At 45.9% G+C, this 21,966-nt stretch overlaps 1 protein-coding gene across 2 annotated transcripts in view; it reads left to right on the top strand.

Annotated features, from left to right (window-relative positions):
* LOC119197296 (intermembrane lipid transfer protein VPS13B-like) overlaps positions 1 to 21,966 on the top strand; it is a 265,877-nt gene that overhangs the window by 209,726 nt on the left and 34,185 nt on the right. For both annotated transcript variants that reach the window (XM_062565592.1, XM_037453487.2), the window contains exons 42-46: positions 4,831 to 5,039; positions 6,635 to 6,816; positions 6,970 to 7,190; positions 7,300 to 7,431; positions 13,499 to 13,660. In XM_062565592.1, coding sequence (XP_062421576.1) covers positions 4,831 to 5,039; positions 6,635 to 6,816; positions 6,970 to 7,190; positions 7,300 to 7,431; positions 13,499 to 13,660 — 906 coding nt within the window. The remainder of the gene's footprint in view (positions 1 to 4,830; positions 5,040 to 6,634; positions 6,817 to 6,969; positions 7,191 to 7,299; positions 7,432 to 13,498; positions 13,661 to 21,966) is intronic.

The following is a 21,966-nucleotide window of genomic DNA, read 5'->3' as shown; positions in this document are numbered from 1 at the left end:
ACTGGAAAGAGGGGTTGAAGAAAAATGAACACAGGTGGAGGCGTCGTTCTTCTACGGTTCAGAGGGGAGGGATGAATATTCACAGTGTTGTTTCAAATGTGAGGGCTGCAGATAGTGAGCAGAGCTGTGCTTCCTTCCCTGTGACTGCAGACAGATTCGACCATTTGGTTTCCTCATCTTCTGCTCCGCTTGTTGTGTCATCTGGCTCGTCTGACAAGTCGGTTAAAAGGAATCAGGTGATGAGACTTTCACGGTGGGGGAGTGATGACTTTTACTGAAAAAAAAAAAAAATCTGATGGGATGGATAAGGGAGGCCCGAGAAACATAAAGTTGCCATGGTCCACTTTTACGGGGTGACTGTCCACATGAAGCCTCATCCATGCCAGGACAGATGGACTTCCACAGGTGGTGGAATGTTAACAACCCTAAAATGTTAACCTTCAATGTTTATTGAATCAGAAGATTCGATGAAATATTGAAAGTGACTCTATTTAGTCAACAGTGGTAAAAAATAAATGTGCTTCTTTTAAAATTGAAACGCAGTGCTGAAAACAGAACATTTAAGTTTAAGGTCTAGTTTAAGTTTCAAATGGATTTGGCCTCTAAAATGATGCTGTGGCCCCATGGAGCTGGAGGCTGATAGATGGTTAGAGACATGGAAAGTGAGAGGCATTGGGAAAGAGACAGAAGCCCGGAGGGATCGTAGCATTGAGCTGTCTTCTCCTTCCTATCGGTCTGTTTGATGGCTGCTTACCGGCAGGTGGACAGAGAGCACGAGGAGAACAACATCTTTTCTCCATCTTTTCATTTTATTCCTCCTCCCCTTCTCTGTCCACTGATTTTGTAACCCCCTCCTTCTTTCCTTTGCTCCCCACCTCCACCCATTTGAAGTGATGGAAGGTGGGGCTGGGAGCTCACTTCTCGCCCCGGAGATCAAATTAACATTTTCGAAAAACCAAGATTTCCTGCATTTAAATAGTTGTGGTTTCGGAAATTTGAGACTTTCTTCCATTACTCCAAGTCCAATTGCTGTTCTGCACTGTTTTTACATACAGTAGACACATGCCCTCTGCGGGCGGGGTGCGTTTCCTGCCTGTAGAGGGCCCGGGTGATGATGAGGGGATAGAAGGTGACTCATTCCTCACCTTCTCACGCCGTGTGGTCTGGCCCTCTGAATCATAAGCAGGTGTCCTCACTGCTCCCTTTTTCTGTGGCTCTCTCTGTCGATCCGCTGCCTCCCTGCGGGGGCTCTGAAAGCCTGAGAAACCGGCAGTAAACTCAGGAGCTGATCACTCCGCCTGCCAGCGAGAAGGTGCAGTTTGTTTAAGTGGAGTTCAGCCTCAGTGTGGAGTCATTCGCCTTTTATCCCAATATGAAAACAGATAGGATCATCCCTTCTCTGTTTGGGCGGCTGCCCCAAAATGGCAAACATCGCCCCATCTGGTCCCCTGCTGTTGCTTCCCCGGCTCTCTGGGAAAGGCTTTCATGCCCCGGCAGGGTTCTCACTCTGCTATCGTTAAAGCTCTGTCCCCTGACGTGAACCTTCCAATCGTAACCACTTCTGCAGCTGCTATCATGAGAATCGCAGCCCCCCCCCCCCCCCCCCCCCCTGTTAACGGGGAGGTACGAGCAGAGGGGACAAGAAGAGACCTCACTGTTGTTTCTCTGGGACGGCGCTCAGCTGGACGCCCAATGAGACCTTCCGTGTGGTTAATTTGATCTTGAGCTCTTTACACGTCGTCCTCCAAAAGGTTCGGCGTTCCGAAGGGGGAAAAAAGAGGGAATGTGAATCGCGAGGATCTCAGCGTGGGATTTTCCACTCCGATTATTGTTAACCTTCATTAGCCCACCTGAGACAGCATGGCGGGAGTCGTTTTCAGAACAATTTTCATTACATCTCCTGAGTAAACATTTGCTCAAGCCGACGTCAATACAATTATTCCGCTGGCTGATAAGAGGTAGCTAGCAGTGGATTTTTCAGACACATAGGCATCAGTGGAATAACAAAAACCTAATAGCAGTGTTGATATTGTTAATAGGAGCAATGGCGGCCGCAGCCTCGGCTGGGAGCTTGGGGAGTCTTCAGTTGCTCGGACATGTTTAAACTTCAGCAGCGATTGCACCTGGGTCCATCACGGAAATTGAAATCATTTCTGTGTTGTGTATTTGCTTTAGTTTTGCCTGCCTTCAGTTAACCCTTCTATTTGAGGGAGAGACTGTGATTGGTCAATCAGTCCCAGAGAAGTAACTCCATGCAGAGAAGTATGTTGCGGTTTGGCAGAAACAGGTTCTGGGTGACAGGGATGGAAATCAGATGTGTGTGTACACAATGCTGCCAACAGTCCTACATTTCAATGCGTTCATACAGAGCTTTTTGAATATTATGCGCTTAAATAGCCCTTAACATTGGTTTTCTATGCCTTTTCGAAAGTGCAACCTTGAGTCAGAAAACATCAAGATGGCATGTAAGATAAACCCTGGGCCTGGCTGCCAGTCTTTGCCTTGGAGGGAACACCGATTGCACCCCTTTCAGCCAAAAGGGAATGTCAGCTATTCAGGGTTACATGTTGTTTATCAGATAAGGTACACACACAATCAGGCAGCGGAAACCGACGCCGGCCGGACTGTATCACGCACTCACATACGTGCGCACACCTGTGTATACACACGTGTATACACGCGTATTGTCTTTCATACAGGCAATCATATGTGGACACGTATACACAATCCGTTTGACATATACACAGGTGCCTTCTCCTCCCAGAAAACCTTGCCAGACGTCCAACTCAAATGTAACAAAAAAAAATCCTATTTCGGGGGGATTCTCCATTAAAAGAAATCTGTTGCAAGCTGGTTATCAAATTCATCTCCACTCGGCCTCCAAAGTGTATCATGCATGCAGCGCACACACTTGGGTCTGCATGCTGTCATGTGTATAGAATACACCAGGTGATAAAAACCCTCTTAGCTCAGCTGAGGGTCAGTGCTTTCTGCTCCATGGGTCAGCGCGTTGGGGTTGCCGGGGCACCGCTCTTGTCAGGTACAGTTATGAGCAGTAGGTTCCAGGTGGGGCATTTCATACATGATGTAAGCTCACGGTTACCTCATGCATTCCTCCCCGACCAGTACAGTGGCCCCGCAGCGCATTCAACACACACCAGTACACCCACAGAGACGTGTTGACAGTTGCGTGCGGTTTGGTTGGGAGCATCGGGACCTCGGCTAACAGTAATTGGATGGCAAAGACGCATGTGCTCCGACAAATGCCCTCGCTCACCTGGCATCCTTCAGGTGGGCTACAAAAAAAAGCTCCCTGCCATCACTGATCCATCAGCGTGGCGCAGCTGGCCGAGGGAACGTGAGAACCTGCGTTTAGTTCACACAGGAGCACCGGACACATTTATGCGAATTCTGGCACGATGTGTGACTGCCGAGTGTAGCCACAGCGACTGTTCACACGAGCTGATTGTTATTCAGTGTGAGAAACCGCTCAGAACCTTCCATGCTACGCCTCGGAGCATAAATGGCCCGGCATTCAGTCATGCAGACATAGTTTGTCTCGCTGCGTTGGGGGTCGTTTTTTCATAAAATAAGAGAAATAAGAGATTGGTGTGTTTGAAGTGACTAGAATTTGAGGTACTAATGCAAACGCCATTCAACAAAACCTATTGCTTACTCCTACCATGCCAGGGAATTCCTGTGTCCTGTATGAACCATAAACTCAGTGATGGATGATTAGCAGACCACTGCATCATCCTTTATGTGTAACTTAGTAAGAGCAATTCTGCAACAAAACCATATATCTTTAACCGAAACGACTGAGTTGGTGCATTAGCTGAATATTAGATCAAGTAGTGCCAGAGCTCGGCCTAACCCAATAACCCAATCCAAAGGGATGGGAGAGAGCACTTCGGTGTCTCTCTATGAGGGAGCATCCACAGGTTTAAGAAGGATTTGCATTAACAATAGCCTCTGTAGTCACAAAGTATCCTCTGTGACATTGTCCACCAGTCAGACTGTGTTTGCTCAACAAATGAGAAGAATGGCTAAAATAACCCTTTTAAATCCTTTCAGACCCTTCCATTAGGTACTCATTACAATGTTTGCATAAGCAGATGTAAGAGAGCTCCAAGCCCCTTTTCAGCTCAGCTTTATCCTTTTTACACAAAACAAGTGTCCTGTGATGAAGTGTGAAGTGTGAAGTGCCCACGTGTCTCAACTGGAAGTCAATTAACCTTGAAGGAATAATAATAAAATCAACCAGACCCATGTTGTATATCTTTTAGAGGACACTACACTTGTAAATGGATTCACAATTTTAGTCAAAGGACATCTGGATCCAACAGCCCGCTGTTATTTTTTTCACCACTCAGCAACGGGGAGACACCCTTTTTTTAAAGGTGCAGTGTTTGGCATTTGGGGACATCGAGCAGTGAGGTTGCATTTTGCAACCAACTGAAACTTTAGAACTGAAGAGAAGTACTGTGGCCTACACAAAAGCCAAAATAGCCCTACTTAAATATATAGGTATAAATCAAAGTCAATGTTACACGCTGCACCTTTACCATGAACTGCCTTGATCAGAGCTTTGATAATCTTGTCTGTGGTAAAAACCTCCTGAACACTGAGACAACCTTCAGGCAGAGCCTAGCTGCATTGAAAGCAAGACAACAACTCCCATGATCCCACACTGCTTCACAACCTGACCATATTACACATTGTGCTTGGTTGAAGATCTCCACCGTGATTTATGGAGGACGCATAAAACCCTAAATGAGATACATATACGGGAGCTACATATGTAAGTCGTTGCCTGTGTCTTGCTTTCAGGTACCGTGCAGCCTTGAGTTCTGGGACGAGCTCCAGCAGGCCTTCATCCCGTACCGGGAGTTCAGCCTCTCGGAGAGCAGCGCCTGCCAGCTGCAGCTGCCCAGCCTCAGCCTCACCGAGCAGCAGAAGGAGCTGGTGGCCTCAGACCTGTGGAGGATAGTCCTCAACAACAACAACAACAACGGCGGAGAGGGAGGAGATGAGCAGAGGTTGGGGGCCAAGCCGGCGTATATTTAGCTGTATCTGTGCGCAGTACGTGTGCCGTCCAGTGGGAGGGAAAGCGGCGAGGGAGGGGAGCACAAAGAGCCAGCAATGTGTCCCTCGCCCCACATCTGGCGTGCAGGAGCAGGGAGCGGGCTTGGAAGGCGTTCAGACCGGCCTAATGAGATTTCCCAGCACACCAAGTGCCTGTCAGGGCCCATCCGGATTCCTTCCTGCTTACCTTGAGTGTATCTAATCGAGGGGGGAGCTCAGGGGGAAGCGAGAGGAGCGGAGCACCCCCTTTTGGGTTAGCTTGTGAGTTCCCAGGCCTGGTCCGGGTTGGGCCGCGCTGAGCTGTGATGGGTTGGACCGGTTGGTCCAGGCCCGCAAAGAGCTGCTGCTGCCGCCTCAACGGGGTTTTTACTACAACTGCTTCCTCTCTTCATCTCTCACGCCTCCACCCGTCACATATTCCGCGCTTCAACCATTTTTCATTTCAGTCTTTTCTCATCTTAATTTAATGTATTTTCCCTCCCTCTCTCTCTCTCTCTGACTTTCTCTATTTGCCCCCCCCCCTCCTCCTCCCACCTCTCTCTCTTCTCACTTTCTCTCGGGATTTAGAGCACTTTTTAGTGGAAGAGATTTGCCAAGCCCACATTCTGTGTGGCTTAGAGAGGAAGGAATAAAAACATGTAAAAGAAGAAGAAAAAAAAAAAGAAAAAGTACCAGCAACACCAGATATAGTGTAAAGCAAAATATACATCTGCGTTTTATTAAAATATCTGCCCAAACACTACATTTCCTTTATGTTTAATTTTTTTTGTCTTTTTGGACCAGAACCTGAGTCCCCGTCCTCTGACTCGCCTGTTTCATCTGCCTCATACTTTGCTTTCCAGCGAGAAAAAAAATAACTTGTCAGCCCCGCCAACTGGAAGTAATGAAAATTGTCAACATATGATGCTTATCTTTTTTAAGGAGCATTTCTCTCGTTCCGACTGGAGTTTTCCATCTTTTATGGTGGATCATGGTAGCAGCAAATTACAGAGCAAACGCTCATTGACTTTAATTACCTTCAATTCCCCATCATCAACCATGACATGCGATTAATGTTCACGGAGAGACTCTCCTGGACCCCGCAGCAGTAATAAGGCCCATTTTATACGTTGTCTCTCTTCATTCCCCTTTTTGTTAGAGTAATTGCAGCGTTTACCCCCTCTGAGGACTGGTGACGGGGACGTCGCACAATTTGTAACTCGTCGGGCAAGAGACAGGAAAGCTCAGCTACAAATGAGGATCAGACTATCTTAATTAGTGGTTAGAATTGTTGTGGCCTGGATGTAATTCCACAGCTGCGCCCAGTGCTTTTGATATTTCCAAACAGATTTGATAGAAAATCAATAAACGTTTGCTAGTCGTATATTACTCTTGTTTTCCTCCTTTATTATTTTCCAATGAAATAATTTCATGTTCACCGAGTGCATTCAGTTCATGAGTTGTCTTTATTTCTCTGCAGTTTTACTGCTTTCAGTGTTCTGTTGTGGTTTTCCCCCTGACAGCAGCACCACTAAATCGGATCTGCTGTGCCTCCTCTTCCCCCCTCCAGTTCGGATAGTGAGTCTGGGTCCCAGCTGCACTGCGATCAGTTGGTGTCCCCAACCGCGCTGGCGGCCTGCACCCGCGTTGACTCCTGCTTTGCACCCTGGTTCGTCCCCTCCCTGGGCGTGTCCCTCCAGCTGGCCCAGCTGGACCTTCACCTCTGCCACCATCTGGAGCAGCTGGGCACAGGTAGGATGCAGAACACACAGTGCTTCTGTGTTTGAGGGTAAAGACAAGTAGGACTTTGACATTTGTGTTCCAAAACAACATAGTATTTTTTGCTCTTTTGAAAGTTTGTTTTAATGTGTAGTTTCTTAATACAAGCGCTGTGTCTGCCCTCAGTTCCACCGAGACAGCTTCGTCCCTTCCTGCCAGACAGGAAGTTGCCTCAGGAGCAGGAGTTCATGGTAAGCGGCGCTCGGGAGCCGCGCGTCTTCCTGCGCCAGTGGAGCAGCGGGCCACGTCGCTGTCAGGAGTTCAGTTTCTCCACCCAGCTGGACTGTAAGCTGCTGGAGTATCGAAACCTGACCCGTCTCCAGATCCTGCAGCCCTGTGTACTGCAGGTAGAGCTCGGTTGTTTATGCTAGTTTGTCTGCCCGGATGTTTTTTATTCAAAGCACTCAGTTCATTTAGATGTTTCTCCTATTGGTCTTTTTTGTGTGTGTGTTTCAGGGCCAGGCTGCAGCTACAAGCTGCCCCCAGAACACCAGCCTGGATGTAAACGTGTTCGTGGAGCCCGTGTTCCTCAATATCAGCCAGTACGCCATCCACACCGTGGACACTGCCCTGCACAGCTGGCAACAGGTAACCAAGAGATACCTTTATGTACACTTAATATTCAAACACACGCCAGGATAACATAACCATGTGGAAGAGTAATAGTAGCAATTATAAATAGTGGGGTACTTTCAGACATCTGCCTTAACCGGCAGATAACAGCTAATATATTTGGATCTTGGGGACAGGTGAAGCCATAGAAGAAATACCTATAAAATATCGAACATACAGAGAGAAGGTATTTTGTCCCAGACGGAGTAGCGGCTAATCAAACTCACAATAGAAGTGAATTTCCTGAGAGCGGTGGGGTTGTAGGCCATCGGCGAAGAAACGCAAAACGCCGGTCACATCACCAGGAGCTCCGACTAAGAGGCTACAGCGAGGTTCTCGTCCTTTGGTCCTCGTCATCTCTCAGCTCCCAGCTCTGGTAGCCAGGATATATTCCTGTGTGAAGCGATGAAAAGGCGGTAAAACTTGAGTGCTGGCATCCACCAAGACTTGATCTGGCCCGAGTCCTCCACCCATTTGTCTACGTGCTCGTACAAATCCACGCCCTGGCCTCTTTGGCTTCGTAGGCCCGGTCATGGCTCCACTCAGCTGTGGCTCTGCTGTGGTCTGCTGACTCATGCGCTGGCTCCTGGAGACATTCAAGTTCTCTCATGGTTTGACATGCATGCACACCCCCACTGCCAGGTGTTCTGTTACCTGTGGGAAATAAGAAGGAACAAGTTGTATAGGAAATCCACTGTAGAATGATCGTTCTGGGTCTCTTTGTTTTCACATCGGTGGCATCGTTGACTCATCAAAAGCTTGAAGCAGCCGCGTTGGATAATCGGGTAATTGACCCTTGGCTGCATTAATGCATCATGTAGATCATGCTAGCTGTTCCCTATTTCTGCTAGTTAATTCAGCCATAAATAAGATTTTGGAAGTGCTAGCGGTGTTGTAATGAATGGTCATATTGCAGCTCTACTGGCCTGTTTTGGACATGATGGTATCCATGGTGGGCTTTACACAACAAGCCATGCATCATTAGTTTGTGCTTTTTGTCAAAGCTTTTACTGATAGCCTGCTGATTGGGCTATCTCTGGCTTTTTGAACACCATCTTTGCCCAATATCTGGAGGCCAAAATCAAGGTTAACATTAGATGCACACAGAGTACCTTTCTTCACAAAGTCAAAGCCCCAAAGGCTGTATTTACATGTCCACTGGTATACAGGATTGAGTCATAAAGTGAATAATCCCGCTGTATTGTCTCGATTGGTCTAAACAGCAGCAGCCTTGTAAACTGTACCAAACCTTTTAACTAGCTCCAGCCTTCCCCACTTTGCTGCACACAAGGGGAAAAAAACACGCCATAATTATAAGGCAAATGTGCTGCATGTGGGTTTAGAGGTTCTAGAGTAAGGGGAAGAGAGAGGTCAAGTACAAAGTACGGACTTTTTTTTTTTTTAAACATTCTTCATGAATATTTTCTTCCACCTTAGAGAAAGTTGCAAACACTTCATGAAATATTGTTTCCCTTTTCGGTGTTTTCACTGAAACAAAATCTTGTGCGTTGTGTTAAATGAGAGCGATTAAAGCCATATCCGCCTGGTGGATATGTGGATGTAAAGGACCGGTTAAGCTCAAATGGACCTTTTGATCTGATGGAGACTTTCATTCCTGAAACAGTCATGCACACACATTGTCCACGCACAGAACAAACTTGATCCTAATTGAAGACGTAATCAGAAGCATTTGGAAATGTTAACAGGCCCTGTCTTTCCGCAACAGAAGGATGTATCCCAACGTGTATAATTGTTTCAGTGATTTTCATGTTTCCTGGTCTCAAGGCTGGCAGCCAGGCCTGTTGTGATGTGGCCCGTAGGGCTCAGCATTTAACCGTAGAGAAGATTCCTCAAGCACCACACTTTCGAAACCTCACAAGCCGTACATGGTCATTCCAGACCACCACAACCAAAACAGCTGGAGCACTTCCAGATGCAGCAATACATGTATATAGAAGAGCTTCCTTAGTGAATGGTTGTCATTTATTCTCAAAGAGCCATGATACGTTATGATGTCCAGTTGTCATGGTAACATGGACTTCTCTTGTGCCAATGATAACATCCTCAATGTCTTTCTGACAGTCACAAGTACAAATGCCAACTGTCTTATCATTCATATTGACATAAATATATATTCCAAGTATTATGATACTCAGCCTGTTCCCCGGCCCCCCCTCCTCCTCTTCCTCACCTCTCCTGCAGCACTTTCCTTGAGCTCCAACCCCTAATCAAGTCCTTTTGCTCATGAGATCCATCAGATTGTCCACTGACAGCTGGGTTGTTTTGTCCCTGAACAAGATGCTGAACCCGGAGTGGCTCGAGAGGGGCAGACCAGCGCCGTGAGCATGCAAGTTCATGAAGAGTTTTAAAAGAAACACAGGCTGGTTGTTAAGTGATGCGCCCGTTGAAGTAAATTGTCAAATTGAAATGGGATTTTTTGATGAAATGTGTCTGTGACTGCAGACGCCAGTCTGGTGTTGGTGTTGGGAGGAAGGTGTGTGATGTGGGCCATTCAGCCATTAGCCTGTTCTCAAGCTAAATGTCAAGTCTTTATCTGAAGATGGCTTTTCTCTCTCTCCCTGTGAAATTCTTTTTTGAACTAAACCCTGCTCCGACATGATGGGTTTTCCCCAGCCTGACTATAAAAAGAACACTTCTGGTACCCAAACTTGGTCCTGTTGTTTTCATGAGTTCAGTATTTGTTTATAAAGCTACGGTCAAACTGCAGTTCCACAGAAGGCTTCTAAGTTCAAAAGAAAGGATAAATATTTTTATCAAAAACGTTTTCCCTCCCTTTATGTCTTCTTTTTGCTCCATACCCCAACCTCACCCCCCACCACTCTAACCTCAGGCCTCCATTTTCATTTCTGTCCATAGCCCCACTTTCAATCTTCGCCCCCCCCCCCCCCCCCCCAACAGCGCCTCACAACTGGGAAGTGGCTTTGGTGGAAAGCCACAGTAGTATTTACACACTCTGCTTTCTCACAGAACTTCACAGGCTGCTTACATGTGCAACGAAACAACAGGAATGTTCCTCCTGTCCTTTGCAACCGGAAAAGAAATTGATAGAGAGGTCAGGTTCCGGGTTTGCGTGTGGGGGCGGGGGTCGTCTGCAGCAGGCCATGGAGGCGATTGTAGGTCTGATTATTGTTTCATTATGTCCCTTTTTACTGGTTTCACTATCTCCACCAAAGCGTCTCGTTTCATTAGTATTTCTTTTGGCTGGCTTTCATTATTTATTATCTGTCTTCCAGACATTTTACTGTACCTTGCCAGTTGTTATATGTGCCACTCTGCCATGCAGATCTTGGCTCAACACTGTGAAAACGTAACCGTACCCAGATGGATTAGCGTAATGGATCCTTTGATTTCCAGTAGGAGCGCGTCTGGAGAAGAAGCTGTCGTCTCAAGCTCTTTAACAAGGAAGACGTGTTGACTGTTTAAATATCTTTGTCCCAATGTTTGTCCATGATTACGGCAGGGAGCTCTTTTGTGACGTGCGTATCGCATTGCCTCGTGAACCGGACCGGGAAGGCGATACCATCAAAGAGCAGGCTTAGTGATGGCATCTTGGGGATGGCAGCAGGAAGTTGGTAAATCGCAGTGTCCGATTCGTATGGGAGCGCAGATAGTGTTCCACTATAAAACTAGAAATGGATTTAAACCCACTGTCGCAGCTGTCCCGTCCATATTTTGCGCTCTCTAACCCCCTTCTCTCGCTGGCTTTCTCATCTCTCATCAAGTGTTCTCTTTTTAATGGTGTAAACTTTCCCATCCGTTTTCAATCGCATCAACAACCCCGGGACCCTGAACGTGCTTGGCAGTCAGACCCTGAGCTTTTACTGCCAGCCTCTCTTAAGCACCAACCCCCTGCCATTTAAAAGTACACATCGGGCTAGGGTCCCTCTTTGTTAGGATAGCTGAGTAGTTCCTGAGAAGCTGTGTGAGCCACAGTCAGGGAGGGGTGTGCAGGAGAGATCCCATCAGGGCCGGAGAGCCTCTGGAGCGAGCTCAAGTGAAAACTCACACATGCCCTTTCGCCTGTCCGACTCACATGCAAAGTGCGTGCTGTTTTGAATTGTGTGTACTTGAATTCCTATCGGAGGACACTGGACACACTCATCTCTCCCCGTTAAACCAGCGTTTCTCAAGAGCCGGCCAGGAAGCTCTTCACTCTCGCATGCGAGGTGACGTGTGCGCGGTGGGCGTCCCTGTGCGTCTCGGCACAAATCCAGTATTCTGCGAGGCTTTCTCGTTGACCCCATTGCTGTAGCTGGGCTGGACTTACACCATATTGTTTTTCTCCCTGACAAACCACAATATACACTCACCGGCCACTTTATTAGGTACCCCATGCTAGTAACGGGTTGGACCCCCTTTTGCCTTCAGAACTGCCTCAATTCTTCGTGGCATAGATTCAACAAGGTGCTGGAAGCATTCCTCAGGGAGTTTGGTCCATATTGACATGATGGCATCACACAGTTGCCGCAGATTTGTCGGCTGCACATCCATGATGCGAATCTCCCGTTCCACCACATCCCAAAGATGCTCTATTGGATTGAGATCTGGTGATTGTGGAGGCCATTTGAGTACAGCGAACTCATTGTCATGTTCAAGAAACCAGTCTGAGATGATTCCAGCTTTATGACATGGCGCTTTATCCTGCTGAAAGTAGCCATCAGAAGTTGGGTACATTGTGGTCATAAAGGGATGGACATGGTCAGCAACAATACTCAGGTAGGCTGTGGCGTTGCAACGATGCTCAATTGGTACCAAGGGGCCCAAAGAGTGCCAAGAAAATATTCCCCACACCATGACACCACCACCACCAGCCTGAACCGTTGATACAAGGCAGGATGGATCCATGCTTTCATGTTGTAGACGCCAAATTCTGACCCTACCATCCGAATGTCGCAGCAGAAATCGAGACTCATCAGACCAGGCAACGTTTTTCCAATCTTCTATTGTCCAATTTCGATGAGCTTGTGCAAATTGTAGCCTCAGTTTCCTGTTCTTAGCTGAAAGGAGTGGCACCCGGTGTGGTCTTCTGCTGCTGTAGCCCATCTGCCTCAAAGTTCGACGTACTGTGCGTTCAGAGATGCTCTTATGCCCACCTTGGTTGTAACGCGTGGTTATTTGAGTCACTGTTGCCCTTCTATCAGCTCGAACCAGTCTGGCCATTCTCCTCTGACCTCTGGCATCAACAAGGCATTTCCGCCCACAGAACTGCCGCTCACTGGATGTTTTTTCTTTTTCGGACCATTCTCTGTAAACCCTAGAGATGGTTGTGCGTGAAAATCCCAGTAGATTAGCAGTTTCTGAAATAGTCAGACCAGCCATTCTGGCACCAACAATCACGCCACGTTCAAAGTCACTCAAATCACCGTTCTTCCCCATACTGATGCTCGGTTTGAACTGCAGGAGATTGTCTTGACAATGTCTACATGCCTAAATGCACTGAGTTGCCGCCATGTGATTGGCTGCTTAGAAATTAAGTGTTAATGAGCAGTTGGACAGGTGTACCTAATAAAGTGGCCGGTGAGTGTATTTCACAGGAATGTCTGTTGAGTGGCCGGCTTGCACTGAGACTCGACAATATGCGCAAATGAACATTGCTGCCATTTGAGTTGACATCTCATACTTTGTTTATCTTACGGCCAAAATGAAGCTTTTCTACGAAGGATTTAAAATAAAAACATAGTCGAGGTTTGGTCAAGAGAGAGGCCTCCTGGAGGGGTGGATTTGGCCTCAAAAGCCACGTCTAAAGCTGCTCCAGCCTGCATAGCTGTCAGACTGCGATGTGATTCACTCCCCTATTGAGGTTTAGCAGCTCCCAGGGGTGACATTAGTCATCTCTTTCTCTGGCTGACTGGCAGCTGCACTACAGAGATCTGCATCTACGAGGATACATACATTGACACCTGTAAATGTGCTTATACACACACAGTGCATGCATAGTACACGTGGAAGCATTTGCTTTTATTCACTAGCTCCCTTTTTCATTTCCCGCTGCTTCCTTCTCTCCATCCATTTTCTCTCTCAGAGTGGGAACCCGGAGGCTGAGGAGCTGGTCTTCAGCCACTATGTGATCTGTAACGACACCCACGAGATGCTGCGCTTTGGCCAGGTGGACACAGATGAGAATGTGCTGCTGGCCAGCGTCCACAGCCACCAGTACAGCTGGAGATCCCACAAGTCCCCTCAGGTAGGAGACACACTCATGCACAAAGCCCAGAGCCTGGGAAATATCTGATGGCCCTCACCCCTGTGTGGGATGCCCACACACACACACACACACACACACACACACACACACACACACACACACACAATACAGTATATCCAGAAAGACATTAGCACATCCTAATGTATGTACGCGGAACACATTTGCATACATGCGCTATATGTTCACACTTATTTTTTTAGGTTTTCAAACATTGAGTGTATACAAAAAGTGAACGTAGTCATTGTGATGCCACCCATTAGTATTTGGGCCGCTGTTTTGAAGCCATGAGTTCTGTAACCGTGGCATTTTGTTTTTGTTTCTATTTTGTTTTTTTGAGACCAAAATGCAACACGAGACGGTGAAATTAGTAGAGCCGCATACTTAATAGGACATTTTTGGGCGGCAACATTTTTCATTCAACAAACACGGGCTGAACTGACAACACTAGACCAGGTAGCCCCGCCCTAAAGCAACAGCTTTATGGTCTGTTTGACTCTAAATGGACCATAATTTAGTAAATGAACATCACGCTGTATTGAAGAAGACCTGAAACTACAGCTTTAGACCATAAACTAATTTTGACAATGTTTACTGGGAGAATAAATCCAGAGAGAAGTAGAGACATTTTCTCTTGCACTTCTGTCAGACTTGAGGAGTGGCCCCCTGGTGGACATTAGAGGGAATGCAGAACTACGGTTCTCTCCCACAGGTCTTCCTTTTTGCAACTTTGTTCTAGAAGGGTTCTTCCTGAAGAACTGAGAGTTTACCCATAAGTACTTGTTTCAAAACTACTTAAAGTATAAAAGTAAAAGTAACGGAATGGGAAAGAAATATCCATTAAGGACAAACAGTCCGTCAGTCCGTTACAATATGATGGGATGGTGCCTTCAGATCACATGACCTGCCGGATGATGGAAACATGGCCACATTCAGAGAGGCAACGCTTAAACAACAGAGGGACATGCATGCTTAAACAAATAAAACAAAAACACATTTTCCAGTGACGGCTAAATGACATGAGTCAGAGCATCAGCTAGACTGTGTCTCCCCTATAGGTTTACTACTATTACATCACTTTATTGAAGACGCTGCACTACTTGCAGGTCGCTGCGTTGTGCCAGATCCTCAATAAAGTTAGAAAAAGCATTTACAGCAAACCCATGGTCATGATTATACTCATTCAAAGTTATATGTGCCTTGCCTGAGGAGGAGCAGGGTTCATGTCACTAAATACCAACTGAGATCGGCTTGTACCGCCACCACCGACCAGCGGAGAAACCGACCACCGCGGCCTGCCGTCTGCAGGCGCATCGCGGAGACAACCAATAGGGTGTCTGGATGGTAAATGTTTATACTTCTCATCCAACCACAACCAAATTCACTCAAGCCGGATGGCGTGATTTATCTGCATAGGTTATTTTTTCTGTGTGTGTTTTTGTGAACGCCGACAAGCCGGAAAACAAGCCAAAATGAATATGAGTAACGAGGCCATATTTAAAATGTAAGAAGTACAAAGTACAGATATTTGTGTGAAAATGTAAGAAGTAAAAAGTATAAATACTCCAGTAAAATATAGATTCCCCAAAATTTCTACTTAAGTACAGTAACAAAGTATTTGTACTTCGTTACTTGACACCTCTGAGCATATACACACACTACACACACACCACTATCTGTGTGTGTCTGTCAGCGCTCCCAGACAGTGCCCTGACAGCATTGTTAAAGAAGATTGATTATATTTAACCCTTTGTGGTTTTGAGGTTGAGCGGAGGGTGGGCTGGCAATCTGGGGCATGTGTGTGTGTGTGTGTGTGTGTGTGTTTGGTGCGCACATGTTCCAGGACCCCCATGTGTTCCCCGGCGAGTGTGAGAAAGTGGAGTTTGAGAAAAGACATGGCCATAATTGCTCGCAGTAAGTCAAGTAAGTCAAGTTGTATTAATCATCAACCATGGTTAATCTGTGCGCTTACCTCACTCCTTACACACACACACACACACACACACCCTGGGAGAGTGGCAATCTGGCATATCAGCACAGTAAATACCACATCTCGTTTTTAGCAGTGAGTCAAAATGACCTCTGTATTTTTTGAGGGTGTTCTGGAAGAAAGATTGTCCGAACAGGCCAAGTGTCATCATCGATGAAGAATGTGATTCCAAGATGGTGCTGTCATGTGTTATTCCATCATCTGTTTGTGGTATATGAAATATGTGTTCTCAAGATGAACATGATTTGTGAAACTAGATAAATAAGAGGTAGGTCGACTTTGCCAAAAACACCCTCCCTCTCTTTCGCTCTCTCTAACTTATTGAGCTTGATGATAAAACGCTGGCCAATATATCCGCCTTAGCAATTGTAGCGCAAGCTCCTAATTTCAGTTTGGGGTTATGATAATAGTGGCACTGATAAGAGAAAGGGTTGTATTTCTTAAACAGTGTGTTTTTGTAGCTCTTGCAAATGAGTTTCGGGACTGAGTCCAAAGAAGTTGTGCTGTTTTGCTTGAGTCCCACGATGCTTCCGAGTGTCTAGAACCACTGTGATCATTACTCCCTCTACTCTCCCGTCTCTCCTCTATACGTGACCCCGCCCTTAAACCCTGACCTTTCACCTGAGTGTTATATTAAAAACCTCAAGTCCTATTCTGCATTAACACTCCCACGCTGCTCTAATTATAACCTAATTTTATACACAACGTGTGGAATTTAAACTTGTTATCTCCTTCAACCCAATACGCCCTCAACTTCCTTATCTCTTGATATCCATATTTTTACAATCCCCAAATTCTCTTTAATCAAACTTTGGGAACCACTAGAACCACCAACAAGCTTGGGGTGCATCCAGGCAGTTTAATGGTGTGCCTCCTTCCAAGTACAGCAGTAAACCCTTTTCAGCCTGGCACGCATCGCACTCAGCTACTGGGGATATTCTGTGTCTCGCCATGTGCCTCAGGGACCCACCGCCACACAGGCCTCACACTGCTTTGGGGGGGTTTCACTCGGACGTTGTGCTTTTAATTCTAGCACTCTTCAACAGCTCACCACTATCACCTTGTCCCTTTGTCAGAGCGGTCTGGTGCCCCTGGTGTTAACGTCCTCACTGGCTAAGCTCAGTAGCCTTTATCTCGCTTGTCCCTCCACGGGCCTCTGCCTGATGTTATCCTTACAACGTATCGCTCATTTGAGATGATGGCCTTGGATTAGGCCCTAAGCCTTGCTTCCCCCCCACCAGGCCCGGTCTGGTCTATGTCCTTTCCAGTCCCTTCCCTTTTGGACTCAAACAGTGCTCTTTTTGCCGCTTTCCACACATCCCCCATGGTCACGTTGACCTGGTTGGACTCTTTCTACTCTCATGACATAAGGTCATCGCCACCCCATCCCTTTTGGGTTACCCTCCTGGCTCTTTAAACCACCAAACTGCCATTAGTACCATCACTCAGTCCAGGGTCCATCTATCTCTGCCTCCCAACCTTTCCCCTCCGCCCCTTCATGTCCCCTGCTCTCGTGGCTCTGGTGTTATGTGTTTCCCAGCTGAGCGTCAGGTGCAGACACTCTTACACACTCATTTCCTGGATGGTAATCTGTACCCCCCTTTTCTATCCCCGGCTCCCCCGAGGAAACCACTGGACATGAAATCATCTTGAAAGGAGGAAGACGGATGGGAACCAAGGTGAAATGGATAAGGAAATATAAGAAACTCTAACTTGTCAAATGGGCGATGCTGTGTAGGTCTATTAGAGAAAATGGGAGGATGTGGTAAAAAGGAAGCAAGGGCAAAGGATGAGTCGTGATCTTGACACTTACAGATTGTGCTGAGAAAACTCCACAGTGGCAACACAGCCAAAAATGTGTCTGCTCACTATCTCGCCCCCCCTCCCGCCTTCCCCCACTTCTCTCTGTTTATGATGCACAAGCAACATGTCAATGGAATACAGATGAGCAGACTTGCTCCCTCGCTTTATCATCGCACATCAGATTCTTTAATGCTATCTGCTGTTATTGCCCGACCAACGTCCAAAAGAGTCTGCAGAGACCTCCCTAAATGTTGTTTCAGCTTGTACTGAAACAGGGAGGCATATTTAGAACCCTGCAATCTCCCGTGTGTGATCCAGAGCGTTACAACCAGCGCACACTTCCCACGATGTTGACATACCTCTGGATATCTGTAACTCCTCTCAGAAGAGCACCCCAAACTGAGTGTGTTTTTGCAGTGAAAGGCGAAGCACGGCTCAGGTCGCACACCTTTACCTGCTCTCCGCTTTCTCCTGCACTCTCTCTTCCTCCCATGCGTTCGCTGTCAGTCACAAGATGCACAAGATGCCTGCTGTGGTCCAACACTTGATCAAGTTCATGCACATATGTCAAGGTGAAGACATTTACAAACAACAAGCAATTTCCACAACATTCCATATTTTAAATTTCATACTTTCATACTTAAATTTCTATAATACATAACAGAGATAAAGACGAAACCATTGATGATAAAAGTGTATAATAAAGCCCAGTTTCTGACCGTATCTCAGAGAAACACTCTCGCTGTCCCCACCCTGCAGTTTTCAGGGCGCTGGCGAGTGGTGGAATCTCTGACTGTTTGGTACAGGATGCAGCAGAGCTGATGGAAATCCCTGTGGTTAAGTCGGTTAGCAGAGAGAAGGGGCGTTAGACTTTTTAAGTGCCTGCAGGGAATATTCAGCATTTCAATAAATTATAATTTATTCTAGGAGCATGCTTCTACGGACTTGTGGTGTCAATCCATGCGTCAGTGTTGTTCCAGTATGTGTGTGTGTGTGTGTGTGTGTGTGTGTGTGTTTCCAGGGGCGAATGTGCTAGAGATAGCCGCCCAGGACTATTAGTTTGCAGTTATTTTGGCCCTGTGTTGTTGGAAGCAGCCATGACAGGGAGGTATTTGATTGTGTGTTTGTGTGTTCGGGTTGGTCAGGTTTGGGTGAGGGGTTAAGGGGCCATGGGATAACTGTTCACAGGCGTGTCTGTAGCCTTGTGTGGATGTTTTCGTGCTTGAAGGAGCTTGATGTATTATTGTGTATGTATGATTTTTGAAACCTTCAGCAGCATTCAATGCTCTCAGCTCTTAACTCTTTTTCTCTAGTAAGACTTCACATTTCACTGTCCTGACCCATTGTTTAAGAAACACTGCCCTCAAGTGAAGTCACTCAGTTGTGCTGGTCCTGTCCGATTGGTGCTTATGTCTGCAGTACATTTCGGCCAACCCTGTGGGAGATATCAGGTTATTCCATTTACTGATCAGAGGGAGAGAAGCTGATGAACAGGACCGATGTAGTGATCCCTGGAGAAAAGCTACACTTTCCTGTTGATTATCTTCAGAGGTCAACTAAGGTCCAGAAGGAAGGCTGAACTGTTGAAACTAAGTGTAATTGTACCTGAGGAAATGAAAAGTAAGAAGTGTACACTTCACTTCACACATCATCAGGCAAAGGTTCATTTGTTAGTTCATTTTAGCTCTGTGTCTATGCTCACATTCAGGTGCAGTACAGTCATTCATTCTGTAACATTCTGGGTCTGTAGCTTAATTTAGCATGCCAGACAAGATGTGGTATGTCCCAATACATAGTATTTCAAATGCAGGATTAAAAACAAAAACAAGATGTTCACCTGCATCAGGTTACATTTTGCAGCATGCAAGCCCACCTGCACTTCTGCCGTCCCACAATCCTTTGTTCAGCATGTACTGTGCGACCAAGAAGGTCAAAGTTCAAGGTTTAATTTTATGACGTAGTACGTCTCAATTGAATGCATGCTGCAGGAAGGAGTATGTACTTTGACAGGGCACCCGTGCTGCATAGTAAAAAGAAAAGGACAAAGTACGTGAGTTAGAGTGCAGTGTATGTCCTTCTGTGTAGGATAACCTTCAGCTATGCACAATTGGCATCAGTGGTCCACTCTACAGGGTGAATGTGCTTTCTTTTTTGCAAGGCTCAAACAGTACAATATAAATGAGAAGGAAAAAGAACCCTTTATTATGAATGAATAATAGATCAACCGTAAACCAGATACAGAGTAGTGCAAAAAAGGTCAACAACTAAATTAAGAAAATTAGTTTATCAGATGTCAAAAATGTCTTTCTCAAGAGCAAGTCAGAAGTCACTGACAAACACATTTACTGTACAATAACAGTAATACATACTTTTTCAATTGTCCATTTGAATGCCTTTTCCAGGCTTTTAAGACAGAACATGTGAAGAGTCTAGAATGTCTAGAATATCTCCATGATACTTCAGCACAATCATAAATCTTTACAGTAAGCATAGAGTATAAACCTGTCCCGTCTCACTCAGCTCTCACAGTTCTTGCAAGTACATGTCTTTGAATCTGCCAACATCAATGGCCTGAACTGTGAAATCACAGATTTCTTTGGCTTGCACAAGCGAGGTGTAATGCATGATGCAGGGCTTGACTTTCTTTTAAAATGTGCACGTCCCTAAGTTCTCAATACACATTTTTGGTGTTGTCAATGTTTTAGTAGGTTAACATAACCACACACATTATTCTTGACCAGCGTATAAGGAATATCGACTTCCTCGCTGGCCAAACTCACACTCCGTCTTCCCCTCACTCGCAAACTCCCTCACTTGGGGTAAGGACACTTTCCCTATCCATCGGTTTCCAGCTGAGAACCATGGTGTCCCATTCAGAGGTGCCTATCCTCATCCCGACGCTTCGCTATGAACCGCTACACTGAGAGTTGCAGGTCACAGACCGAAGATGCCATCAAGACCACATCATCTGAAGTTGCTGCATCAATTTCTGAGTTGATACTATTTATTGTGATAACAGTCCAAAAACAAATGCATTAAATAAAACACCATGACTTATCAACACCATAGGAAAACATCCATGATTTGGTTTAAATACCCTTTGACATTTTGGGGCACTGGATAGCAGTGAATGTCAAGTGGCTATTATGAAGACTGACATCTCAGCTTTTCAGTAACGCACAGTTCATGCCATTCCAAGACATTTTAGGGATCCCAGTGTGCAGAAATATCCAAATGCACCCTTTTTTCAATAAGCAAAAATAGTCACTGCTTTACTGCATTTGATTAACTTCCATTTGCCGTGTGTGTAAAGAGGAGACTGCATGGGTACCCTGGAACCTTTACATACCTTGAGGTGAGAGTTTATGGGATGCAGCCTTCTTTGAAAGATGGCATGACATGGTGGTACAAATGGATTTCTTCTAGCTATGAGACTATAAGCCTGCTACAGCCTCTAAAAGACAGTTATGTCACCGGGTTTCAAAGGGTTAAAGATGTGGTCAGGAACATGAGAAAAGGCAGCATGAACATGCAGAATTCTGAGGTGAAGAGAATCTATGATAGGATTTCAAAATTGCTGTTCACAGACAGTCTGGACGAACAATTCCAGAGACATACCCCAAAAGACTTGCAGCTGGAATTGCAGTGAAAGGGGGTTCTAGTATTGACTCTGACGGGTGAATACATAAAACTGTTTTGTTGTCATTATTTTTGTGTCACCTATTTTGTGCATGTTGTGCAAATGGTAAAAGTCTATTCAAGTCTGGGAAAAAGTTGAGGGGGGAGAGAGTACTGATGCAAGGCACTGTACATCAGCGCTCACCACATTAGCCCAAAGGCTCAAGCAATATTTCCTTTTAAGAGGTTAGCAATAGCTTTGTTAATATTTCTTCTCAGCATCTGTCACTTGTGGGCCGGAACCATTGCTCCAAGCAGTCCTGCTGGCTTGATTAGTGATTGATAGGACACGTCTCTTCTGAGCTGTTCTGAGCCTCATTTTGTTTCATATCACAGAGACAGAAAAAGTTTCAACGGAATAATGTTGCCAATAAATCTTTGAAATTAACAACTCGTGAATATTCTCGGGACCCATTCTCATCTTTCTACAACCCACCATTTGATCCTCCTCCAACCATTGTCAAACAATGTAGTACATCCCCCAGCTTCCCACCACAGCTGCCACAGCAAAGATATTCATGAGAAATGCAGGGAGGACAGTGAGTGTCCACCTTTCACCAGACGCTTTTCCTTTTCATCTGCGCACAGTTTGTTCCTGCTCATCCCTCTGACTCGGCGTAGTGTTTAGAAGTCTTTGTTTTCTCACTCTTACTGACATGCTGGGATTTTGTTTGGATTCAATTGTTGTAAATTTGATGAGCCATAGGTCCTTCAGGACTTTTGAGTGTGTATATATATATATGTGAGTAATTCCTCTCCCTGTGTAGTTTGTCCCAGAGGAAGCTCTGCCTCTGACATGAGGAGATTAATTTAATTA

Source organism: Pungitius pungitius, chromosome 11 (genome assembly GCF_949316345.1).
Source record: "Pungitius pungitius chromosome 11, fPunPun2.1, whole genome shotgun sequence".
NCBI lineage: Eukaryota > Metazoa > Chordata > Actinopteri > Perciformes > Gasterosteidae > Pungitius > Pungitius pungitius.
Note: the sequence above shows the minus strand (reverse complement) of the source record. Positions and strands in the feature narration are given on the sequence as shown.